The 19,477-nt window shown below is 45.7% G+C and overlaps 1 protein-coding gene and 1 long non-coding RNA gene across 2 annotated transcripts in view; one reads left to right on the top strand and one right to left on the bottom strand.

Moving 5' to 3' along the window:
* The window catches only part of RETREG1 (reticulophagy regulator 1), a 113,509-nt gene extending 99,721 nt beyond the window's left edge, over positions 1 to 13,788 (bottom strand). Inside the window, exon 1 of the mRNA XM_090276209.1 lies at positions 13,430 to 13,788. Within this exon, the coding sequence (XP_090132335.1) occupies positions 13,430 to 13,716 (287 nt within the window). The 5' untranslated portion in view covers positions 13,717 to 13,788. The remainder of the gene's footprint in view (positions 1 to 13,429) is intronic.
* A 956-nt stretch (positions 13,789 to 14,744) lies between these two features.
* On the top strand, positions 14,745 to 15,973 carry LOC150008276 (uncharacterized). Its single transcript, XR_016511287.1, has 2 exons — positions 14,745 to 14,884; positions 15,459 to 15,973. It is a non-coding gene; the product is annotated as an uncharacterized LOC150008276 (long non-coding RNA).
* Positions 15,974 to 19,477: the final 3,504 nt, after the last annotated feature.

Genomic DNA, 19,477 nt, shown 5'->3' with positions numbered 1-19,477 from the left:
TGCAGGTTCGATCTCCAGTCAGGGTGCATATGAGAAGATAACCAATTAATGTTTCTCTCTCACATTGGTGGTTCTCCCCCCCACACCCCCACCCCATTCCTCTCTCTCTAAAAGCAATGAAAAAATGTTCTTGGGTGAGGACATTATTCTAATAAATTTAAAACTTGAACCAAAAGTGAAATTGTGTTAAAGTATCTTTAAACATTTAGCTGTCATTTCATTTAAAAAGTTTAAGAGTTTAGTGTACCACTTTGCATAAACTATGATAATAAACTGTTCTAGTCTCTTACTAAAACTTTCTATTGTGTGTGTGTGTGTTTGTGTGTATACATACATATATATATATATATATATATATATATATATATATATATATATATAAGAGAAGGAAAACTCTGACTCCAAAAAACCTCCGCTGCCTTGCGGCATACCTCTTCAGGGGAAAGGCTAAGGGAGTAAACCCCGACAGAAAATCCGGAGCCGGAGTCCCTAAGGCGGTTCGACGTTGTAGTCAACACCGGCAACTCCTGCGGCACACCTGAAGCCAAGCTGTATTGACTCCGTCTTTCCCTTGGACCCTTCAGCTGCGAAGAGAGGGGGGGTCTGCTGCATGGGCAACAGCAGACCCTCCATATCACCCTGCCCAGGCTCTGTAGCTTCAGCTTCACTGGAGAGGACACTCCAGCGTCATCACAAGATGTCGATTCAACACGGGAGGAGACAGATACCATGTCACTCCCGAGTTGGACTGCACAGCCATTCTCGGCGGTGCAGATAGACTCTTAAGAAGCTACACCATCGTCTCTCGAGACGGACGGCTGCCGACGATATATATATATATATATATATATATATATATATATATGAAAATATATATCCCTTCCTAAAAAGATGAATTAACAGAAAGAAGGTACGGTTTCCATTCCAGAGTCAATACCCCAACATACACCCACTCAGGGTGCAGGAACACAACTGCAAGAGGAGAATCCTATACTGTCCTCCAGCTCCTAAGCTCTTTCTTCCACACACAAAGATGGATTGGGACCGTATGAAACTCATGAGCAACCAAGCCCCAGACCAGCGGCCACAAGGCCAACTTCGGACTCATGGTGAAGTCCCCCTCTTCAGGATCTAGTGACATGCAGTCTCATGCACCTGTGGTCCCTAAACTGTACTGTTCCAATGGGCACTTCTAGTCCTGACCTTTACATTTTACTTTATTTCCCATGAAAGCTTGGATTTTTTTGAAACACTGAGTGCATGTCTGGTTTTTGTTTGCGAACACCCTGTGTTATGTGTACCAGCCACAGGAGAGCTTGATGAGAAGAGGTCAACAGCTGGTTTAAGGAGGTCTTATTAACAACAACAACAAAGCCCTTAAGTTTTATTTGGTAACCAATATAACTATTGAAGTGGCTGTGTCCATTTCAACAGGTCCGGCGGCTGTTTCAGAAAACACAAGCATCCATTTTATTTCAGGAACATATAAAAATGCTTTCTTTGAATAGTAAATGACTATTCAAGTGACAAGTATCTCACACTATGAAAGGTTTCCAGGATGGAGTTATCCTTATCGCATGAAAAAAAAAGGTAGTATTACCACTAGCTGCAGGTTAAACATCTTGTTTCAGGTAGATGCGGTCAAGTCAAGCCATTGCCACTGAGAGCGAAAGGAAGTCCTCCACAGTCGTCTTTTGCCAAAAACAACTTGGAACAAACTTTGGTTTCATCGGTAGGGTAAGGAGAGAGGGTGCGGTGGGAAGCTCCCAGCTAGGAGCTTTGTGGAGTCCCAGCAAGCTGTGAGGAGATCTGTCAATGCACCTGCTCCAGACTCTCAAGACCCCCAGAGATGTGGTTGGATCAACACAGTCCCCAGTGACCTGAAAACTCGGATCCGTGAGCCTGGCACTGGGCAGCATCATTCTTCTGCCCCTCTCCATTTCGTCACGCTTGTTTCAACCCTCAGCAGCATGCAGTTTTAAAAAAGGAGGCTCCGAGCTGGGTCATGTTGTCACCACTCACTATAAGGACTTGGGCCTCAGTTTCTTCTTCTAAAACATGAGGTGCTGATGAAGCTGGAGCAAAGTCCCTGCCTTTTGTTTCATCATACGGACGCTGTCTTTTGAAAGGGTTTAGCTGCTAACAAAACAAATAACCTGGTTTACTAGGTCAGAGCTAGTGTAACTTGATCATAGAAATAAGTATCTTCCATCAGCTGTTGGAAATACAGAAAAACAGGTTAGCTTCTCCTTCAAAGTACTGGAGAGCTCAGGATCCTAGATGATTTTAATATATTCCTTCTATGATTTTTTGTCTGAAATCTGCTACTCTGGATGCACATTTCCTTCAGTGCTACACAGATCGGCCAACACGAGCGGAAGTGCCAGGGTGCTTTTGGAAGCTGACCAGCAGAAAGTGGTGCCTATGTGGCCCGGAGCTCCCAACCAAGCCTAAATGTAAATAGCAGTGACACTCTTTCAAGTTAACATACCTCGGTCACATCCTGGTCTATGACAAGTTAGGATACTTGTTTTGAGCACACACAAATGAGGTCAAGGCATGAATTCTCTCCACCTTTTGATTCATTTAGCATTTAGGTACAGCCTATTCTAGGATGATTCATGTTCCTACAAAGCCAGGCATAACACGCACCTCCCAGGGCATGACTAGGCAAAGCTCACAGCACCCAGCCAGGGCAGCCTCCCTGCACAACTCCAGGGGGCGCCAGTCAGGATGTGTTCTGCGTGAGTACCCCTTGGAGGCACAGAGAAGCCCTGTATCCAAGTCCACAGGACTACAATGGACCACAATAGTCATGCAGTTTTTATATGGCAAACATTGAGTTCTGGAAGTATAAAAGCCAAAAAGAAATGCCTTTAACTTGCCCTGAAGTGCTAAAGCACCAACAATAATAATACAGCAGTCTGGCCAGTTCTCGGCTTACCTAAATAGCAGCCATCAGAAATCAATAGCTGGACCAGCTAGCAACCATCTACAGGAGATTGGCAAGGCCTTGAAAAGGAGTCCAACTGCTCAAAGCAACACTGGAGTAAGAGCGAAGACAGGGAGGACAATGCTTCAACATTTTAAGGAAAAATTATTTCCAACCCAGAATCTAAACCAAAGCCAACTAGCCATCGGCTGGAAGGGTGGGATAACAGTGTTTTCTGCACACAAGTTCTCACAACATGCATTTCCTCTGTGCTTTCTCAGAGCTGGAGAACGTGCTCTCTCGGAGGAGTTCACCCAGAAAGAGTCCAGCAAAAGAGAAAGAACAAACAGAAATGAGAAACTCAGAACAAACATAAGAAAAACTTCAACCATCGTGAATGCTCCCAAGGGAGAGAAAAGGGGCCACCCCACTGAGGCTGTTGACTTTTCCTGACCCCGTTTCAGCGTGGCCCAGCCATGGAGGCTCTCACACAGGCGAGACGGGGCGGGGTGGCTGATGGGGGCATCCTAAGAGAACCACAGGCCCAGGGGATAGCACATGGGACGAGAAGAGGAGGGTGCAGACTCCTGGAGGGATGGCTCCAAGGGAAAAGATAAAAAGAGAAACTCCAGTGTCTGCTTTTCAATAAAGGTTTAACTTTTATCAAAAGGAGTTTTCCAGAAATGGTAGAGAGTTAAAAAGATTTTTAAAAAATGCTAATAGTAACAGCACAATAAAGTTGTACAAGCAAGGTACTGCAAACACGGCATTCTCTCTAGTTCTTGTATAAACAATGGTTACATAGTCATAATGATTAAGCCCAAAATTGTGACCTCATTATAGTAGATGGAGGATGGGAAGGCTGTGCATGTGAATTAGGGTGGGAGGGAAAAAAAATAATGTCTCAGATTGCTTAACCAAGAAACAGCATTTAAAAATATATAACTACATATAGTGAGGCATGTTGCCTAGACTCGTTGTGGTGATCACTTTGCAATATATGTATATAAACATCAAAGGATTACGTTGTACACCTAATATAATGTTGTATGTCAATTATACCTCCAGTTTTTTTAAAGAAATTATAAACAAACAAAAAAAAGAAATGGCATTTTAAGGATATTATTTAGAAAAGCCTAAATGGAGCAAAGAGCAGAAAATTTCTACAAATGTTCTGAGAAACAGCACTAGGAAGTGGAAAGAGGCGGGACAAAAGATTGTTGTGTTTTTATTAAAAACCTGGTGGGATTAATTAATCTGAGAGAAAGAGAGAAAGAGGAAGAGAGCATGTATGTGTAGAGAGAGAGAGAGTGATTGATTTTCACATGCAGTACTTTCCACATCATTTATTATATGTTCTTTAATTGTAGCTTCAATGTTTTTCTTAAGTGGTATTCAACAGAGTTTTACTACGTTTCTAAGAATTAGAAACACAAACCAACAGAATAATAAAGCACCTTCAAATTGTACCAGATGCCATGAAAGATACAAGCACATCTAAAAAACTAAAATTAAAAGGCAAGACCCAGAGAGGGTGGCAGGGATGACCCACTAAGGTGACTGGGACTGATGACAGTGAAGGGGCTGTGGAAGCGGTGGTGGGGACAGGCAGAGCCTCAGAGGCAGAAGGAGCAGGCAGGGGCCAGGAGAGTGGCACACGGAGCAGGGAGGCTTTGCAGGCGAGCCAGAAGAGGAGCAGGACAGTCTGAGCTCTCCTGACATCCCCCTCAACTCCGTGCTCCCTCAATAAGGACACCACCATCCATGCCAGCCCAGCAGCCCTGCTTTCCCTCCCCTAGGGCATGGCAGAAGTGCTTCTTGAAGACAAGCCATCATCCCCCAACACTAAGTGCACCCCAAAGTACACATATTTTAGGTACTACTCTACACCACCAAGTGGTGCAAGCACCTGAGAAGGTGCAGGAGTCCACACAACCTTTTACGTGGAGTGGAAGAGCCATCCTCCAGCCAAAAGGGCAAGCACAGTAGGGGACTGGGTTTTGGTCATTAATGCTGGAAAATGGAAAACAAAGGTGGGGGAGTGGAGCTGCAGTTGGTGACAAAATTTTACTTGGAAAAGTAAATTAACCCTTTTCCCAAAAGCAGATAAGAGACAACCAGCTATGTGGGAGGCAGCTGATGTTTTAATGGAGAAGTAAATTCACTCTGTCCTGTAGAAGACAGAGGGGATAAACCATATAATGTCACACTCATTTTATGCTGCAACCTCCCCTTGCAGGAGGGTCTAGCAGATAGGGGATGAACGTACAGAAGCCTGCTTGGAATCTCAGCTCTGCCACATACTGTCATCTTGGGGTAAGTGACTTAAAAGCCCTGAGCCTCAACATCCCCCCTATGAAATGGAACAATGACCCCCACTGGGTGGTGTGAGAATTAAAGATAATAACTAGGCCAAGTGCCCCAAAACAAGACCCCAATCAATGGCCATTGTTAAAATCAATGATCACTGCAGGTATCACCAAGTGAAATCATGAAAGGCCACAGAAAATGTGCCCCAAAATTTGACAAAAGAACACCGGCTTGTTATAATAGAAGCCAATTTGGTTTATCCAGGAACCCAGAGCGGTCTACGTGGCCACAACCTGAGTGCGCACTTGGCGTTATCTGAGTTCATCTTTCCAGTGAAAGGTTCACTCAGTGCCTGGGCAGAGGTGGGAAGCCAGCTGGCCCACGGCTGGCTCCAGCTCTTTCTCCCAGTTCTAAGATTCAGCAAAGCATGCAAGGGGCCACAACTTGCCCAACGTGTTTTCTCTCAGGTAGTGCTGCATTCAACCCCGAAAGAAAAATGTTTCTTTCCTTCCCAAGTAACTTCAATGAGCAGAGAACAAAGCTCTGTAGAATATCTTTCTGAGCAAATCTTTGAAAACACTTAACAGTTTTATTCTTCTAAAAGCATGTTGTAAAGAGACGTGGATACCAGCAATACTTTTGAACTTGCATCTTTAGCAAATGGGAGATTTCCTGTGCAATATTTTACTGCTAATGTAATACAGCATAGGGGAGACTATAATACTAGGTTTAGCACTATTCTGTGAAAAAAAAATCTTGAAAAAAAATAGCCTTTGAGGACAAAGATGAAAATATAGGAACATGATAAAATTGTATTCACTGTAGAAATGGCCTGACATATTGGAGTAAATGAAGCCAGGAAAACAATGTCATCCAGTGTTTCCCAGCAATTATTTGTGATTTCCTGCTATCCTTCCCCATTAAAGATATAGCCAGCCTCCTCTTTTCTCAACCTCTTCAATTTCAGATCATCCTCCTTCAAAGAGAAATGAATCGCCATTGGCCCATGACCTGTGGCCACACCCACTACAGGCATGCAGGTGGGGCCTCTTTGTCCTCAGGTATGGGAGAAAGAAGGATCCTTCTAAGCCAGCCCTTTCTGCCTTCCCAAGAGCCCCTGCTATCCCTCTCCCTTCCCCACGGCATTACCTCCAACCCCACAAGTCCCAATGTCCTTCGGAGTACAGCCCCGGTGTCTTCAGGCACCTGAAGAGCACGTGGAGAGTGGCATGGGGAGGGGGTGGTTAGACTATGGGAGTACAATAGAAACGCAGCTACTTCTGACATTCAAAGTAGGGTAGCTCCATAGGCCCGAAAGCCAGGCCTCAGAGAAAGCAGATTTCCTAAACTGCTTGAACTCACATTTGCCAAGTCAGGAGATGGCCTGAGGACAAAATCCCTGAGGGCCTCCGTGGGGACAGGGTAGAGAATCCTGTCCTCCATGGAAGGGAGCATCTGGTATAATTGGGAAGGCCATGCCCCTGCCCCCATGCTGCCATCACGAAGGTCGGGGGTGGGGGGGGCCCACTTGCCAGTTGAATGCAAGCAGATGACGTCAGTTGCTACCTTGCCTGCTTCTCTGGGACCCCTCTCTCTGGGACTCGCCTTACTCTAATAAGTCTCCTGTGAAAGGTGCTCTTTGGGGTCACCCGCCATGGTCGCCAGCCCCAGGGTCTCACTCCCCTAATTCATCCAGGGGCCAATAGAAAGCCAACACTGAGAGTTCAGCATCCACCACCACCAAAATAGTACCACCTTGTCACTCCTGTTCTATCCCTACTTTAGCTATCTCCATAGCACCCCAATTCTCCCAGCATTCTGTATATTTGTTTATTGTCTTTTTCCACAATTTCCACCATTAGAATATAAGCTCCAAGAGAAAAGGGATCCTGTTATTTGCGTCACTAGCTAGCACTAGAACAGGGTCAGCATATAGTATATACTCAATAACTAATCATTCAATTTTTTAATGGAAGTCTTAAAAGGGAGCAATGCCACATACTGGGCAGTACAAGTGCAAAATATTTCTATCACTTCAAACATTCTACTGAACAGTATAGGTCAAAGTCATCTGTGATAACGGAATTAACTTCTGTTGGCCTCAGTTTCTTCTTACATAAAAAGGAAAGAATACCTGCTTCACCAGGTTGCTATTCGAGTTAATTGAACATCCTTAGTAATTGTAGTTTGATAAACCAGGCCTGTGTATGTATACATAGTTATACAGTTATACGTACAAGTCTAGTTTGAGTGTCCAACATTTGTCAATAATAGCAGCTGTCAGAGGGAATTACTAGCAACTGGAATAAAGAAAGTCTATCTCAGGCTGTGTGACTAGAAGGATACTATCAAGGAGGAGATGGGGAAGCACATACTGGTCAGACAATCTCAGGAACGCTGCCTTCAGGGAGGAATACAGATCAACTTAAGCATGTCCAGAAGAATCTAGAAAACAGTGAGCGGAAGGAGGCCAGGATCTTTCAGGTGGGGAGTAGGTTCAGCAGGAATGAACAGACTGAGCCTTGAAACAGACATAGGACTTACTGGGAAGGGGGCCTGGACCTTGGGCAGCTGCAGAGGTTGAGAGATGGGCTTAACTCAGAGTAAGGAAAATATCTGCTACTTAGCGTTGTCCAACAATGGAAACACTGCCTCATAGAAAAGAGGGTTCAGAACCCCAGAAGGTGCTTAAACGCAGTCAGTGGTTCTCAAACAGGAGTGTGTATTAGGTCAGCTGGGAAGCTGGAGAAAATCCCCATGTCCAGGAATGATGGCCCGGTAGATGTCGTTGAGGAGCCCAATATCTGCATCTCTAACAGGCGCCCAGGTGATGCCCGTGATGCTGATAGTCAGAGAGCACTCTCTGAGGGCACTGCTCTAACACAAACTGGAGGAGCCATCAGTGACGGTTCAGAGGGGCTCTTGACACCTGTTGAGGCTTGGATCCTGTAACCTTCCCCACCAACTCTAGAGGACAGCACCCCAAGGACTCCCAGTAGGTCCCGGGCATTCCAGACTGAATAGGTGCCCAGCCTGACACCACAAAAGTCATAGTACCCAAGGGCTTCTGCTCTTGTGCAATCACCTCAGGCACATCACTTTGTTGCAGTTTTACTGTTCACACAAATAGAGGATAACGTTGTCATGCAATGCCAGCTGCTCTGAGGAAAAGCCCCATGCGTGGACTTTCCTGTATGCCATGGCCTCCAACTGTGGGTTCGATACTAAATCACATCAGTGTACTTTCTAGGCTGCAAAGAGAGTGTGTCCCAAGAGGGAGGCTGCACTGGAAGGCATCCAGTTTCAGGGCTATGACCAGCCAGGAGACTGAGAATAGGGGCATTTTGCTCCATCTCTTGCCTGTCCAAGGCAACCGTCATGTGGCCATACCACACATGAGTCAGAGCCTGCCACTCCTCTCACCAAAAACAGACATTTCACACAAAGATTTCTGCCTGAACTTTTTCAATAACTTTATTCACTATGGCCAGCCCTGAAAAAAACCCAAGTGAACATCAGCTAGCAAATGGATAAACAAATTGTGGCATATCCCTGAAGTGGCATACTATTCAACAATAAAAAGGAATAAACAACTGATATGCACAAGGGGATGAACCTCCAAACTTTATGCTGAGTAAACAAAGCCAGACACAAAAGACATCAAAATATGTGGTATCATTTATATGAAACTTTAGGGAAGATAAATACAATCTGTAGTGCTAGAAAGCAGATAGGTCCCCAGGGGTAAGTGCTGACGAAAAGGGACTCAAAGAAACCTTCTGGAGTGATTAAATGAATGGCCTACCTCTTGATTGCTTCTGTTGTTACATAGGTGTGACATCTGACTGCACACTTAAGAGGGTGTGCATTTTATTGACAGTATACTGCAAAAAAGTTAATTTCTTTAAAAACAAAACCAAATAGGCATTTTCTGTTTCATTGGGTTCATTCTATTTTTTTAAGATTTTATTTATTTTTAGAGAGAGGGAAAGGAATGGAGAAAGAGAGGCCTGAGAAACATTGATGCGCTGCCTCTTGTATACACCCTGACCAGGGACCGAACCCAGTGCCCAGGCACGTGCCCTGACCGGGAACTGAAGTAGGGACCTTTCGGTTTGCAAGACGACGCCCAACCAACTGAGCCACAATGGTCAGGGTGGGTTCATTCTATTTTATGGTCTATTTACCGATGGGTGTCATTGGTTGCCTCTGGGACAAAACTGAGGAACCAGGGACAGGCATAGGAAAGAGATCTTTCTGTTTACTTTTTCATACTTCTAAACTTTTGAACTGTGAGGTGGTATTAGCTATTTTTTAAAAAATGAGTAAAATTTAAAATTGAGAGAAAGAATTTTTAAAACACGCCCCTCATTGGTAAAATAAGGGAGACACAGCCCTAAGACTGTCAAGTGTCCCCCAGTCTAGTTCAGGTCGTGGAAACCTTGTTCTTGAGGCAAACACTATATGCAGCCTGTATTTTATCAAATCCTCTGAGCTCTGAGTGAATACTACTTTTTTAGCATTATTATTTAGTATTTTAGTATTTTCCGTAAGATATATAAATAGAAGAATGTGCACACACACACACACACACACACACACAGAGTTTTCAAATAATTACGACTTCAACACTATGTAACTGTTACCCAGGTCAGAAAACACGACACCGCCTGGACCCTGGAGCCTCCCAAGTGTCCCTCTGTGATCACACCTTTCCACTCCTCCCAGGGACAACCACTCTTGATTTCAGGAAGAAGAATGTCTTTCTTTATCTCCTATGCGTATACCCCTAATCAATATTGTTTAATTTGTACATTGTGAAACATTTTAAAAATGGAATCATTCTTCACATATTATTACTCTGTGCTTCTTCTGCCCAAAATTACATTTGTAAAATTCATCCATGTTGTTGCCTATCACTGTAGTTTATTTTCATTGTTACATAGTATTTTATGGTAGGAATGAATGAACCACAATTTACTTATCCATTAAAATATTCATGGATAGGTTAATGAGGCATTTTTTTGTTCCCCATTTCCTAAAGAAAAAAACAAGTCCAAACACATAATATGACATTCAAGGGACTCGTCACCCCCAAATATGCCTCCAAAACACCTAGCCACTCTCATCTTCTCCACTTTTCTCTACCAATCCATGTGCCATTACATCAGTTTAGTATACTGATCAAAGAAATATCCGGTACGATTCCTTAGGGCTAGAAGGGTGCTGCCCATGTAGTAGATCCACCCCAAACATTCCTGTCCATCAAGGTCTGGCCCAAGCACGGTCTCCTTATGAAGCCCCCACAGTGTCTTCCATGCACAATGCCACCACACCCCTGAACTTGCATCAAAATGAGCTATCCTTCCTCTGACTCTCTGCCACACTTCCTTCAGGCAGCCTTGAGTTATACCCATTCATTACAGCCATGTCTCAGCACTGGTTCCTGTAGGGCACAGTACTAAAATATTGCAGATAATGAGCAAGTAATAAATGTTAGAGCTTTTGAACTCAAACCCAAAATCCTGAAAGCTATTGTTGGTACCAGGTACTACATCACTCAAAAATATATGTTTACAAAGTTAATTTCCACACAAACGAAATAACACCATTTAAAGTAAAAACATCATCATGATTGCTTAAGACAAACTTTGGATTCCTCATATTTCTAACATTGACCTTTTTGTTTTTCTCACAAAAAAATACAGAGCTTTAGAGTTACTGGGACACAGAATGTTAGAACATCATCATTTAAGATAACTTGATAAGAAGTACACTATTTTTTAAAAAATGATGTCCTCAAAAAGTGTCCAACCCCAAAAACAACAAAGGAGAAAAATGTTCAAAATTTTAAGAAAGAATTTAAAAAGCAGTACTATTATTTTTCTGCAAAGAAAATACATGCATGGAATGTAGACACTGCAAACAGAAGAAGAAACAAAACAGATAAACAGAAGGATTACAAATGGATTGAAGGCTGGCCATTGTTCACCTTTCCACAGAACTCATTACAAAAAAGATAGAAGACATCACTCTTGAATAATACTAAACATGCCTTCAATTCTTTTATGTAGCAGTTATTCTTTTAAATAGAGGTTATTAAGAATACATCACAGAATAAATGTTTGCATCTCATATTACAGAAATTAGGCTAAGGTTCCTAATATAAAAAGAGTTCCTACAAATTGAAAGGAAAAAGCCCAATGGCTCAACTAGAAGTACAGATAAAAGTTATTAATAAGCAGGTAAGAAAAGATTATTTTAATTGCCCTTGAACACAGGAGAAATGTTCAAACTCAGAGAAATACAAATTCAAACCATAATGGGATACCCTTTTTCATCTATTTGCTTTGCAAGATCAAAAAGTTTGATAAAATGCTCTCGGCAAGGGTGTAGAGAAACAAGCAGTCACACACATTGCTCATTAGAGTTTAAATTGGTAGAACTCCAAGGAAGTCATGTGATACCCAACAAAATTACAAAGCGCACATCCCCTCTGACCCAGCAATCCCACTTCTGGGAATGCATCCTATAGACATACTTGCATGTACAACGCCATTAGCTATAAAACTGAGAGCAAGAGTTCGGAAACAACCTTAGTCCATCAGCAGGACACAGGTTAAATAATTTGTGACACCCTTACAATGGAATTCTATGCAGCTGAAAAAGAACAAGGAAATGATCACCCAGATACCCTAAGAGAAGGAATAGCACAGGCAGCGTTCTAGAGCTGGGGTAGAATGTGGTGTATATTCTGAAATATGCACTATCTGGACAGAGACAGGAACTAGTAGCATCGGTTGCCTCTGGGAGGCAGCTGGGTAGCCAGACACAGGCATGGGTAAGAGATTTTCAAAATGTTATCCTTTGCACCTTTAAACTTTTGAACTGTGAGGCTATTAGCTTTTTTTTTTTTTTAATTACTAAAGTTTTAAAACAAGAAAGATAATTTTTAAAATGTCCCACATTGGTAAAATGAGCGAGTCTTGGCCCTGAGATGATTGAATTCTTGCCTCATCTAGCATAATACCACACATGTCCTCCTAATTTGAGTGTTCACATAATTTCCTAACAGGACAGAAAACTTTGGAATAAACTCTAGAGATGCAGTTAGCTAAGAGACCCAAAGTTAAGTTAATTCACATTCAGGGGCCCTGGTAAGATACAGCCAGTTTTTAGAGAAAACCAGGATTAGCACAGATCTGGATGCGGGGAACCCTCTTTGAATTGCTCAATTAACCTAGAAAAAGGCAAGCTGCTTACCTCTTGTGCATTCATTTTCTAACTTTAAGGTTAAGAAATCTATGTCCTATAACAAGGTATCTGTTGCCTAAGCTCTGCTCACTCTGCACCGTGTGGGTCATGCTTGCTGTGAGGACAAGTTTGCAAACAAAGAAGGCTTTTCTCCGCCCTCGCTCAGACTGGTAGCAGATGACAGGGCTGTCCTTCAAGGAAGGAGCAGGACACTTCCCCTCTCCTTACTGGTGAAGGGCTCTATAAGGGGAGACAAACCTGTTGATCAGAGGCTTGTCATACTCATGCCTATGTGTTCTCTCTCTACTTCACCTAAAAATATGACTGTTTTTCTCACTGCGCACACCTGGGGGAGTGGGGTGATGTACATAATCCACCTGGTTGCCTCCTGTTTTCTCATCAGGGAGTAAAGAGCCTCCAGGGAACAGAAAAACAAATCATTCTATGCCCATCTTAGATGGCTGATGAAGGCGGCCCAGTCTGGAGCGTGTCCCCAGGCTGGTCCAGATATGCCTGCTGGGGGTGCAAGAACGAATACAAGTTCAAGCAGGACTGCTCGGGCATGCTTTGGGGGAGCAGGTCAAAACCTGCGAGTTTTAGAAAGCAAAAGCCCAAGTTTCCGAGCACGCAGGGCACAGGGGTAGGTGCGGGTGCAGGCGGGTCAGGCTATCACCTCGCCTGCGAAGCTGAACACGCACAAGGAGGATGACAACTGTTTACAGGGAAGTGCGCCTAGAGGAAAGTTGAAGTGGGTGTCTACCTGTTCAGGAAGGTGACCAAGAAAGTGGGGCAGGGCTGGCACTTCTTACTTCGCAGTGCCCAGCGCGCACTCTCCCACCCTGGGCGCCCCAAGGTCACCTGTCCTCCTAGATGTCCCCCCGGGACTACCCCCCCCCCCCCATACACACACATGCCCTACCCCCGAGATCTCACCAGAACAGCAGGTTGGCCCCGGCGAAGCCGAACAAGGTGCGCAGCGGCCTCTTCCAGCTCAGGAGCTCGTGGGTGCGGCAGCCCAGCCACAGCACGGGCTCCCCCAGCAGCCAGGTCACCGCGGAGGCCTCCTCCACCTGCGGCCCCGCGGCCACAGCCGCCGCCCCTTCCTCCTGTGCTCCCTCCTCCTGCTCCTCCGGCGGAGCCCCGGGCGGCGGCTGCTGCTCCCCAGCAGCCCGAGCCGGGCATCCTTCCTTGGCGTGCTCCAGGGGCGCCGTACTCGCCATCTTCAGCGGTGCTACCAGGCGGGGACGGGCACGCGCGCGGGCGCGCCTGGGTATCGGCGCCGAGAGGGCGGCGGGTCCCGGCGCGGGGCGCGCACCGCGGGGCGCTGGAGCGGGGTGCCTTGTGACGTCAACCCCACCACGGCTGGGCGCCTCCCGGGGGAAGTGGGTGCGGCCAAGTTCGCGCAGGGGCGGGGCGGCGGGCGCCGAGGGGCTGGGCGGCCTCCCCCGCGCCTTGGGAGCGAGCTGGGCGGGGTCCCGAGGACCACGGGAGCGTGACCTCCTTTCTCTTCCAGCTGTGGAAAACGCGAAGGAGAGGACCGCCGCCCGCTTACTTATCTAAAAGGGAGTCATGGCTACGGGCACAATCAGTTGGGCATCTTCACTTTCTCAAGCCGGGGCGACCGCTCACCCATCCTGCAGTGTTGGCGGATTTCAGCCCCAGTGTCGCCCTGGCCCGGTGCGCTTTGCAGGGACAGCCTGTCCAACCACAGCCAGTCAGTAGTACTCTGAGAAAAACGTGATGATATAAATGTTGGATTGAGAAAGGAAGGAAAAGCCATGTGGGTCAACTAAAGAGCATCTTGCCCTCCTCTCTTTTTTTACATTTGAGGAAACACTAGACCACAGCGACTGGGGAAGAGGTGGGGGCGGGGCGCTTCCTCTCTCCGATTGTGGGCAAAGCCATTTGTCTCCAAAATGCACGTAGGTCTGTGGGGGTTCAGGTGGGAGGTACAGGTGAGCGGGGAGCTCCGAAACCAGAACTCCTGCGGAAACTGAAAGCTTTGCGTGTCTCAAACGAGCTTTGTCAAGCCTTGACTGCACTTACTTCCGTGTTACTCTGGGCTTTGTGTCACAGCAGGCATCGGGCCGGGGGAAAGGCGGCGAGAGGGGGTGATGGGGAATCCTGAAACCCCCCATTCCGGACCTTACACTGGCCCTGGTGCTTCTGAGTGAGTGTGGAGAGAGGGACAAAGGGTCATTCTTTATGCTCACTTTTCACTATTTGCATTTTTTTAATGTTGTATTCTTTAATTCCCCTGCCCTTACATTTTTTTAGAATAAAATTCTCCTCCGTCCATCCTAAACGTTCTTCCTGCGATGATAAATCAGGGCATCTTACATCTTCCTGGAGTCTACTGCTAGCATCCAGCGTGCTTTCACAGTCTGGGTGGGGCTCATCTCCAGGACAGATAAAGCCTGTTGTCAAGGGAGCCTCTAGGGAAAGTTCTATAATGCTCATCTGGGTGGTCATTGTATACGTTTATCCCTCTGTGCATACAAATGTAAAACTTCATTGACCTATACGTTGCAGATGTGTGCACTTCACTGTGTGTATGTATACTTCAGGGAGTATATCTTCGAGTTCACTCTAAAGTTTATTGAGCACCTACTATGTCCTCAGCGCATTGCTAAGCTCTGTGGATATGGCTTCCACTAACCAGAAGCTCATAGTCCAAGGAGGGGCCAATAACAATTGTGAAAGCGGCTGTGATAGAAATAATCACTCAGTGCTAAAATTCCTTACTTAAATCATGCATCCAAAATTAAGGAGGAAAAGGAAGAATCGGGTTTCAGGAGGCTCTTTGGAATAGATGGCATCTGCCCTGAATTAATTGTAAGGAGGAGGGATGTAAGGTAGCAGCTGAGGGGGAGAGGACAATAGTCTCCCTTGGGAGATCAACATGACAGAGGTGGTGTGGAGGTGCAGGTGAAGAGGCACATTTCCTTCTGTATATTTGCAGCAGACCACCAAGGCCCTGAACGATCCGCTAGTGGCAGCAAGTTTGGGTTTTAAGGTGAGGGCAATGCAGGGTCTCTGGGGCTTCTGACTTGCCTTTGAAGAGAATCCCTCTGACAACCCATAAGAAAGTGGCCAGGGAGACAATGAGCAAGCAATGTGGAAACAAGTCACTTTTGTTTGTTTGTTTCCACAAAAGAAAAACTTTCCCAGATGTTGGTCCCTCCTCTTGGCCCTGGTGGAGGAGCGTTTGAAAGATAAGTGATGCTTTATTGTGTAACCTGGCCTTTATTTAGCACTGGATACAGCTCAGGGGGTGCAATACTCTAAAATTTGTCACTGGACTCTGCAGCTGGAGGGAAGAATGGAGACCAGAGATGAGGAACCAGACATCACCCTTGTCCAGACCAGCGTGGATGTGCTTCCAGAAGCGTGTGTACAGATTCTTCACGTTCCTTCTCCCTCTGAATTCTAATTATTGTCAGGATCTGTTGAATAATAAAAGCTGTTGACAACCAACACTTATAAAACCTAAACTCCATTTTCTATATGTGGTTCGCAACCCTTATTTATCTCTATTTAATTATAAATCTCCCTACCCAACGCTATGTGAAATCTTTTTTTTTTTTCTCTCTCTGTCAAAATGATTAAGGAAAAAAAAAGCTACACAAAACTTTTTGCATAAAAATCTGGACTAATTGCTCTAATCTCTCTTTTTCACCTCCGACATCTAACAGTTACTGACAAAGGAATAATGTCACAGGAGTTGACACTGGCAGAGACATATAAATGGGTCCTACTGGGTGTTTTTTCCTTCTGTAATTATCTTTGTGATGCTTGAGTAATTTCTTCAGTGGTAAGAGTACATAAAAATAATGCTAATGATGATTAAAATAAACCTTGTCCCCTACTTTCAAGAACAAGTCATGTTTTAAACTCCTGTGGGTAACTGCTGTTTAAGATTCTCTTGTGATTTTTGCATCTCTGTATACAGTGGCAACAGGGTGATTAACACTAACGAGCTAGATGATTTGACAATATAGATCAGAGGAAAACAAGGAAATTGAATGTGTGTGGGGGTGGGGAGGGGCTGTTGCAGCCCCTGAATCTAAGAGACAGTTTAGAAAATAGCACAGCTCCAGCTAAGAAAGTCAGAATACACACAGGAATACTTAAAAGAGGCCACTCACCTTCCAAAAGTAGCTAGAAAGCTTGTAATAGGAGAGAAAAATGATGAATAATTAATTCTCACTTCAGGAGGCCAAATAGATATCATTAAACTAAGCCTTAGAATGAAAGAGAAATGCCCCCATATTATTTTTTTCTCCCTAAAATGTTTCACGTTAGAATTCTTCAACAGGTCAATGACTCCTTAAATGAAAGGAGTCATGCATGCATGTGGTACTGTTGATTAGTCCTGCAGGTAGGTTATTTTTGTGCTGATGATTTTCCAAAAGCAATTCTACCCTCCTGCTCTTACCAAATCCTCTCCTCCTTTCCCTAATTTTCTTGTCACTGAGCCAAGAGAACCTAGAGAGTTCACACTAAGCACAAATATATAGGAACGTAGCACAACAACAGCAACCTGGAGGCTTAGGGAAAGGAAGATCGTGCCTGGTTTCCAAGGCCCAGCTCTCAGAAGGTACTAGCTATTTCTACTTGGGGCTTGACGGTCTGTTTTGCTTATTAAGAATTGGGAAATGCGAACTAGATTAGTCCACATTTGACAAGCATTCTGCAAGGGATCGTTTTGCTTGTGGCACCAGTGGACCTGGTTTAGGACAGGAGTGAGTGCAAATGGGCTAGAGAGAAACCATCAGTTTTCAATGAATTGGCCTATAAGCAAATGTAGCAGGTCCTCAAATAATGTCATTGCCTTCAATGTCATTTTGTTATAATGTGGATGAGAAAAAAATGGGTTCCTGGCCAGGGCCACTGTCGGGGCGTTTTCACTCTCCCCATGTCTGCATGGGTTTTCTCCATGGACTCTGGTTTCCTCCCATCTCCCAGAAGTGTGCATGTGAGGTGAACTGGTGTGTCTCCATCGTCCCAGCTTGAGCAAGTGTGGGTGCCAGTGGCCCTGTGATGGAAGGGTGTCCTGTCCAGTGTGGGTCGCACATTGCTCCCTGAGCTCCCAGGAGAGGCTCCAACCACCCTCGAATATAATGATCTTACTTGTTTTTAGTCATCTTTCATAAACATAAGTATTTCAGTGTTTAATTTTAGAAGTGTTGTGGGTGTTTATTTAGAAGTTTGGCAATGTCTTGTAACCAGAAATATGCCAGAGGAACTTAACTCTCATTTATATCAATTAACCTGTGGGAAAATTGGTTTTGTTATGTATTGTTTTGCTTCAAGTTGCAGTTTCCCAGAACCTATCCACAAAGTTATTCTTAGCGCATATGCCCCAACCCTCTGCGCCACCACCGAAGAGAAAGAACAGTTCTACCATGCACTGGACGAAGCGTTATCCAAGATTCCCAGAAGTAACGCTCTCTATCTCCTTGGAGACTTCAACGCAAGAGTAGGAGCCGACCACATGGCCTGGCCCACCTGCCTTGGAAACTTTGGGAGAGGAAAGATCAATGAGAATGGTCAGCGACTGCTTGAGCTTTTGTGTCACCACGGCCTGTGCGTGACAAACACATTCTTCAAGTGCAAAGAGATCCACCAGGTGTCATGGAGGCACCCCCGCTCCCGTCATTGGCACCAGCTTGACCTCGTCATCACCAGAAGAACGGATATTGGCAGCACCCTCCTCACCCGCAGCTACCACAGTGCAGACTGCGACACGGACCATGCCCTCGTGGTAAGCAAGGTGCGCATAATGCCGAAGAGGTTGCACCACTCCAAGATGAAGGGTCGCCCACGCATCAACACCAGTTGTGCCAGCAACCCAGTTAAGACCCAGCAATTCATCAACAAGGTGGAAGATGCACTCGGCGAGGGAGTGGCGGCAGATGACATTATCGAATCCAATTGGCCACGTCTCCGCGACGCCATATACAACTCCGCCATTATTGCTTACGGGAAGAAAGAGCGGAAGAACGCTGACTGGTACGAGGCTCACTGGGAAGAAATGGAACCCGTGATCGAGGCTAAGAGGAAGGCCCTTCTGGCTTACAAGGTCACGCCCACTCCCAGTACACTTCAAGCTCTACGGGCTGCCAGGAACAAAGTCCAGAAGACCGCCCGCCACTGTGCCAACACCTATTGGCTAAACCTGTGCAGAAGCATTCAGGAAGCCGCCGATATAGGCAACGCACGAGGAATGTATGAGGGTATCAAGAAGGCAACAGGCCCAATCCCCTCCAAGATCGCCCCCCTTAAGTCCAAGACAGGTGAGGTCATCACTGACCAGGAACAGCAAATGCGGCGGTGGACCGAGCACTACCTCGAGCTGTACGCAACGAAGAACACCGTAACAGACACTGCTCTTAACGCCATCCCAGACCTACCAGTCATGGAGGAGCTAGACACCCCACCTACTGCGGCAGAGCTCAGCAAAGCCATCGACCGCCTCGCTTGCGGGAAAGCACCAGGAAGCGACGGAATCCCTCCAGAAATCCTAAAGAGCGGGAAACCAGTCCTGCTACAGCCGCTCCACCATCTACTCTGTCTCTGCTGGAAGGAAGGTTACATCCCCCAGGATATGAGAGACGCCAACATTATCACCATGTACAAGAACAAAGGAGACCGCAGCGACTGCAACAACTACCGGGGCATCTCTCTCCTCAGCGTGGTCGGCAAAGTATTCGCCCGGGTCGCTCTTGCCCGCCTGCAGACCCTTGCTTCCCGCGTCTACCCAGAGTCCCAGTGTGGCTTCAGAGCTGGCCGATCAACAGTGGACATGATCTTCTCCCTACGCCAGCTGCAGGAGAAGTGTCATGAGCAGCATAAACCACTCTACCTCGCCTTTATTGACCTCACGAAGGCGTTTGATCTGGTCAGTCGAAGCGGACTCTTCAGCTTGCTACGGAAGATTGGCTGTCCACCACATCTGCTTGCTGTGGTCATGTCCTT

Source organism: Furipterus horrens, unplaced genomic scaffold, assembly GCF_987537825.1.
Source record: "Furipterus horrens unplaced genomic scaffold, mFurHor1.1.pri manual_scaffold_5, whole genome shotgun sequence".
NCBI classification, from domain to species: domain Eukaryota; kingdom Metazoa; phylum Chordata; class Mammalia; order Chiroptera; family Furipteridae; genus Furipterus; species Furipterus horrens.
The sequence above is the reverse complement of the archived record's forward strand: the minus strand, read 5'-3'. Positions and strand labels throughout refer to the sequence as shown.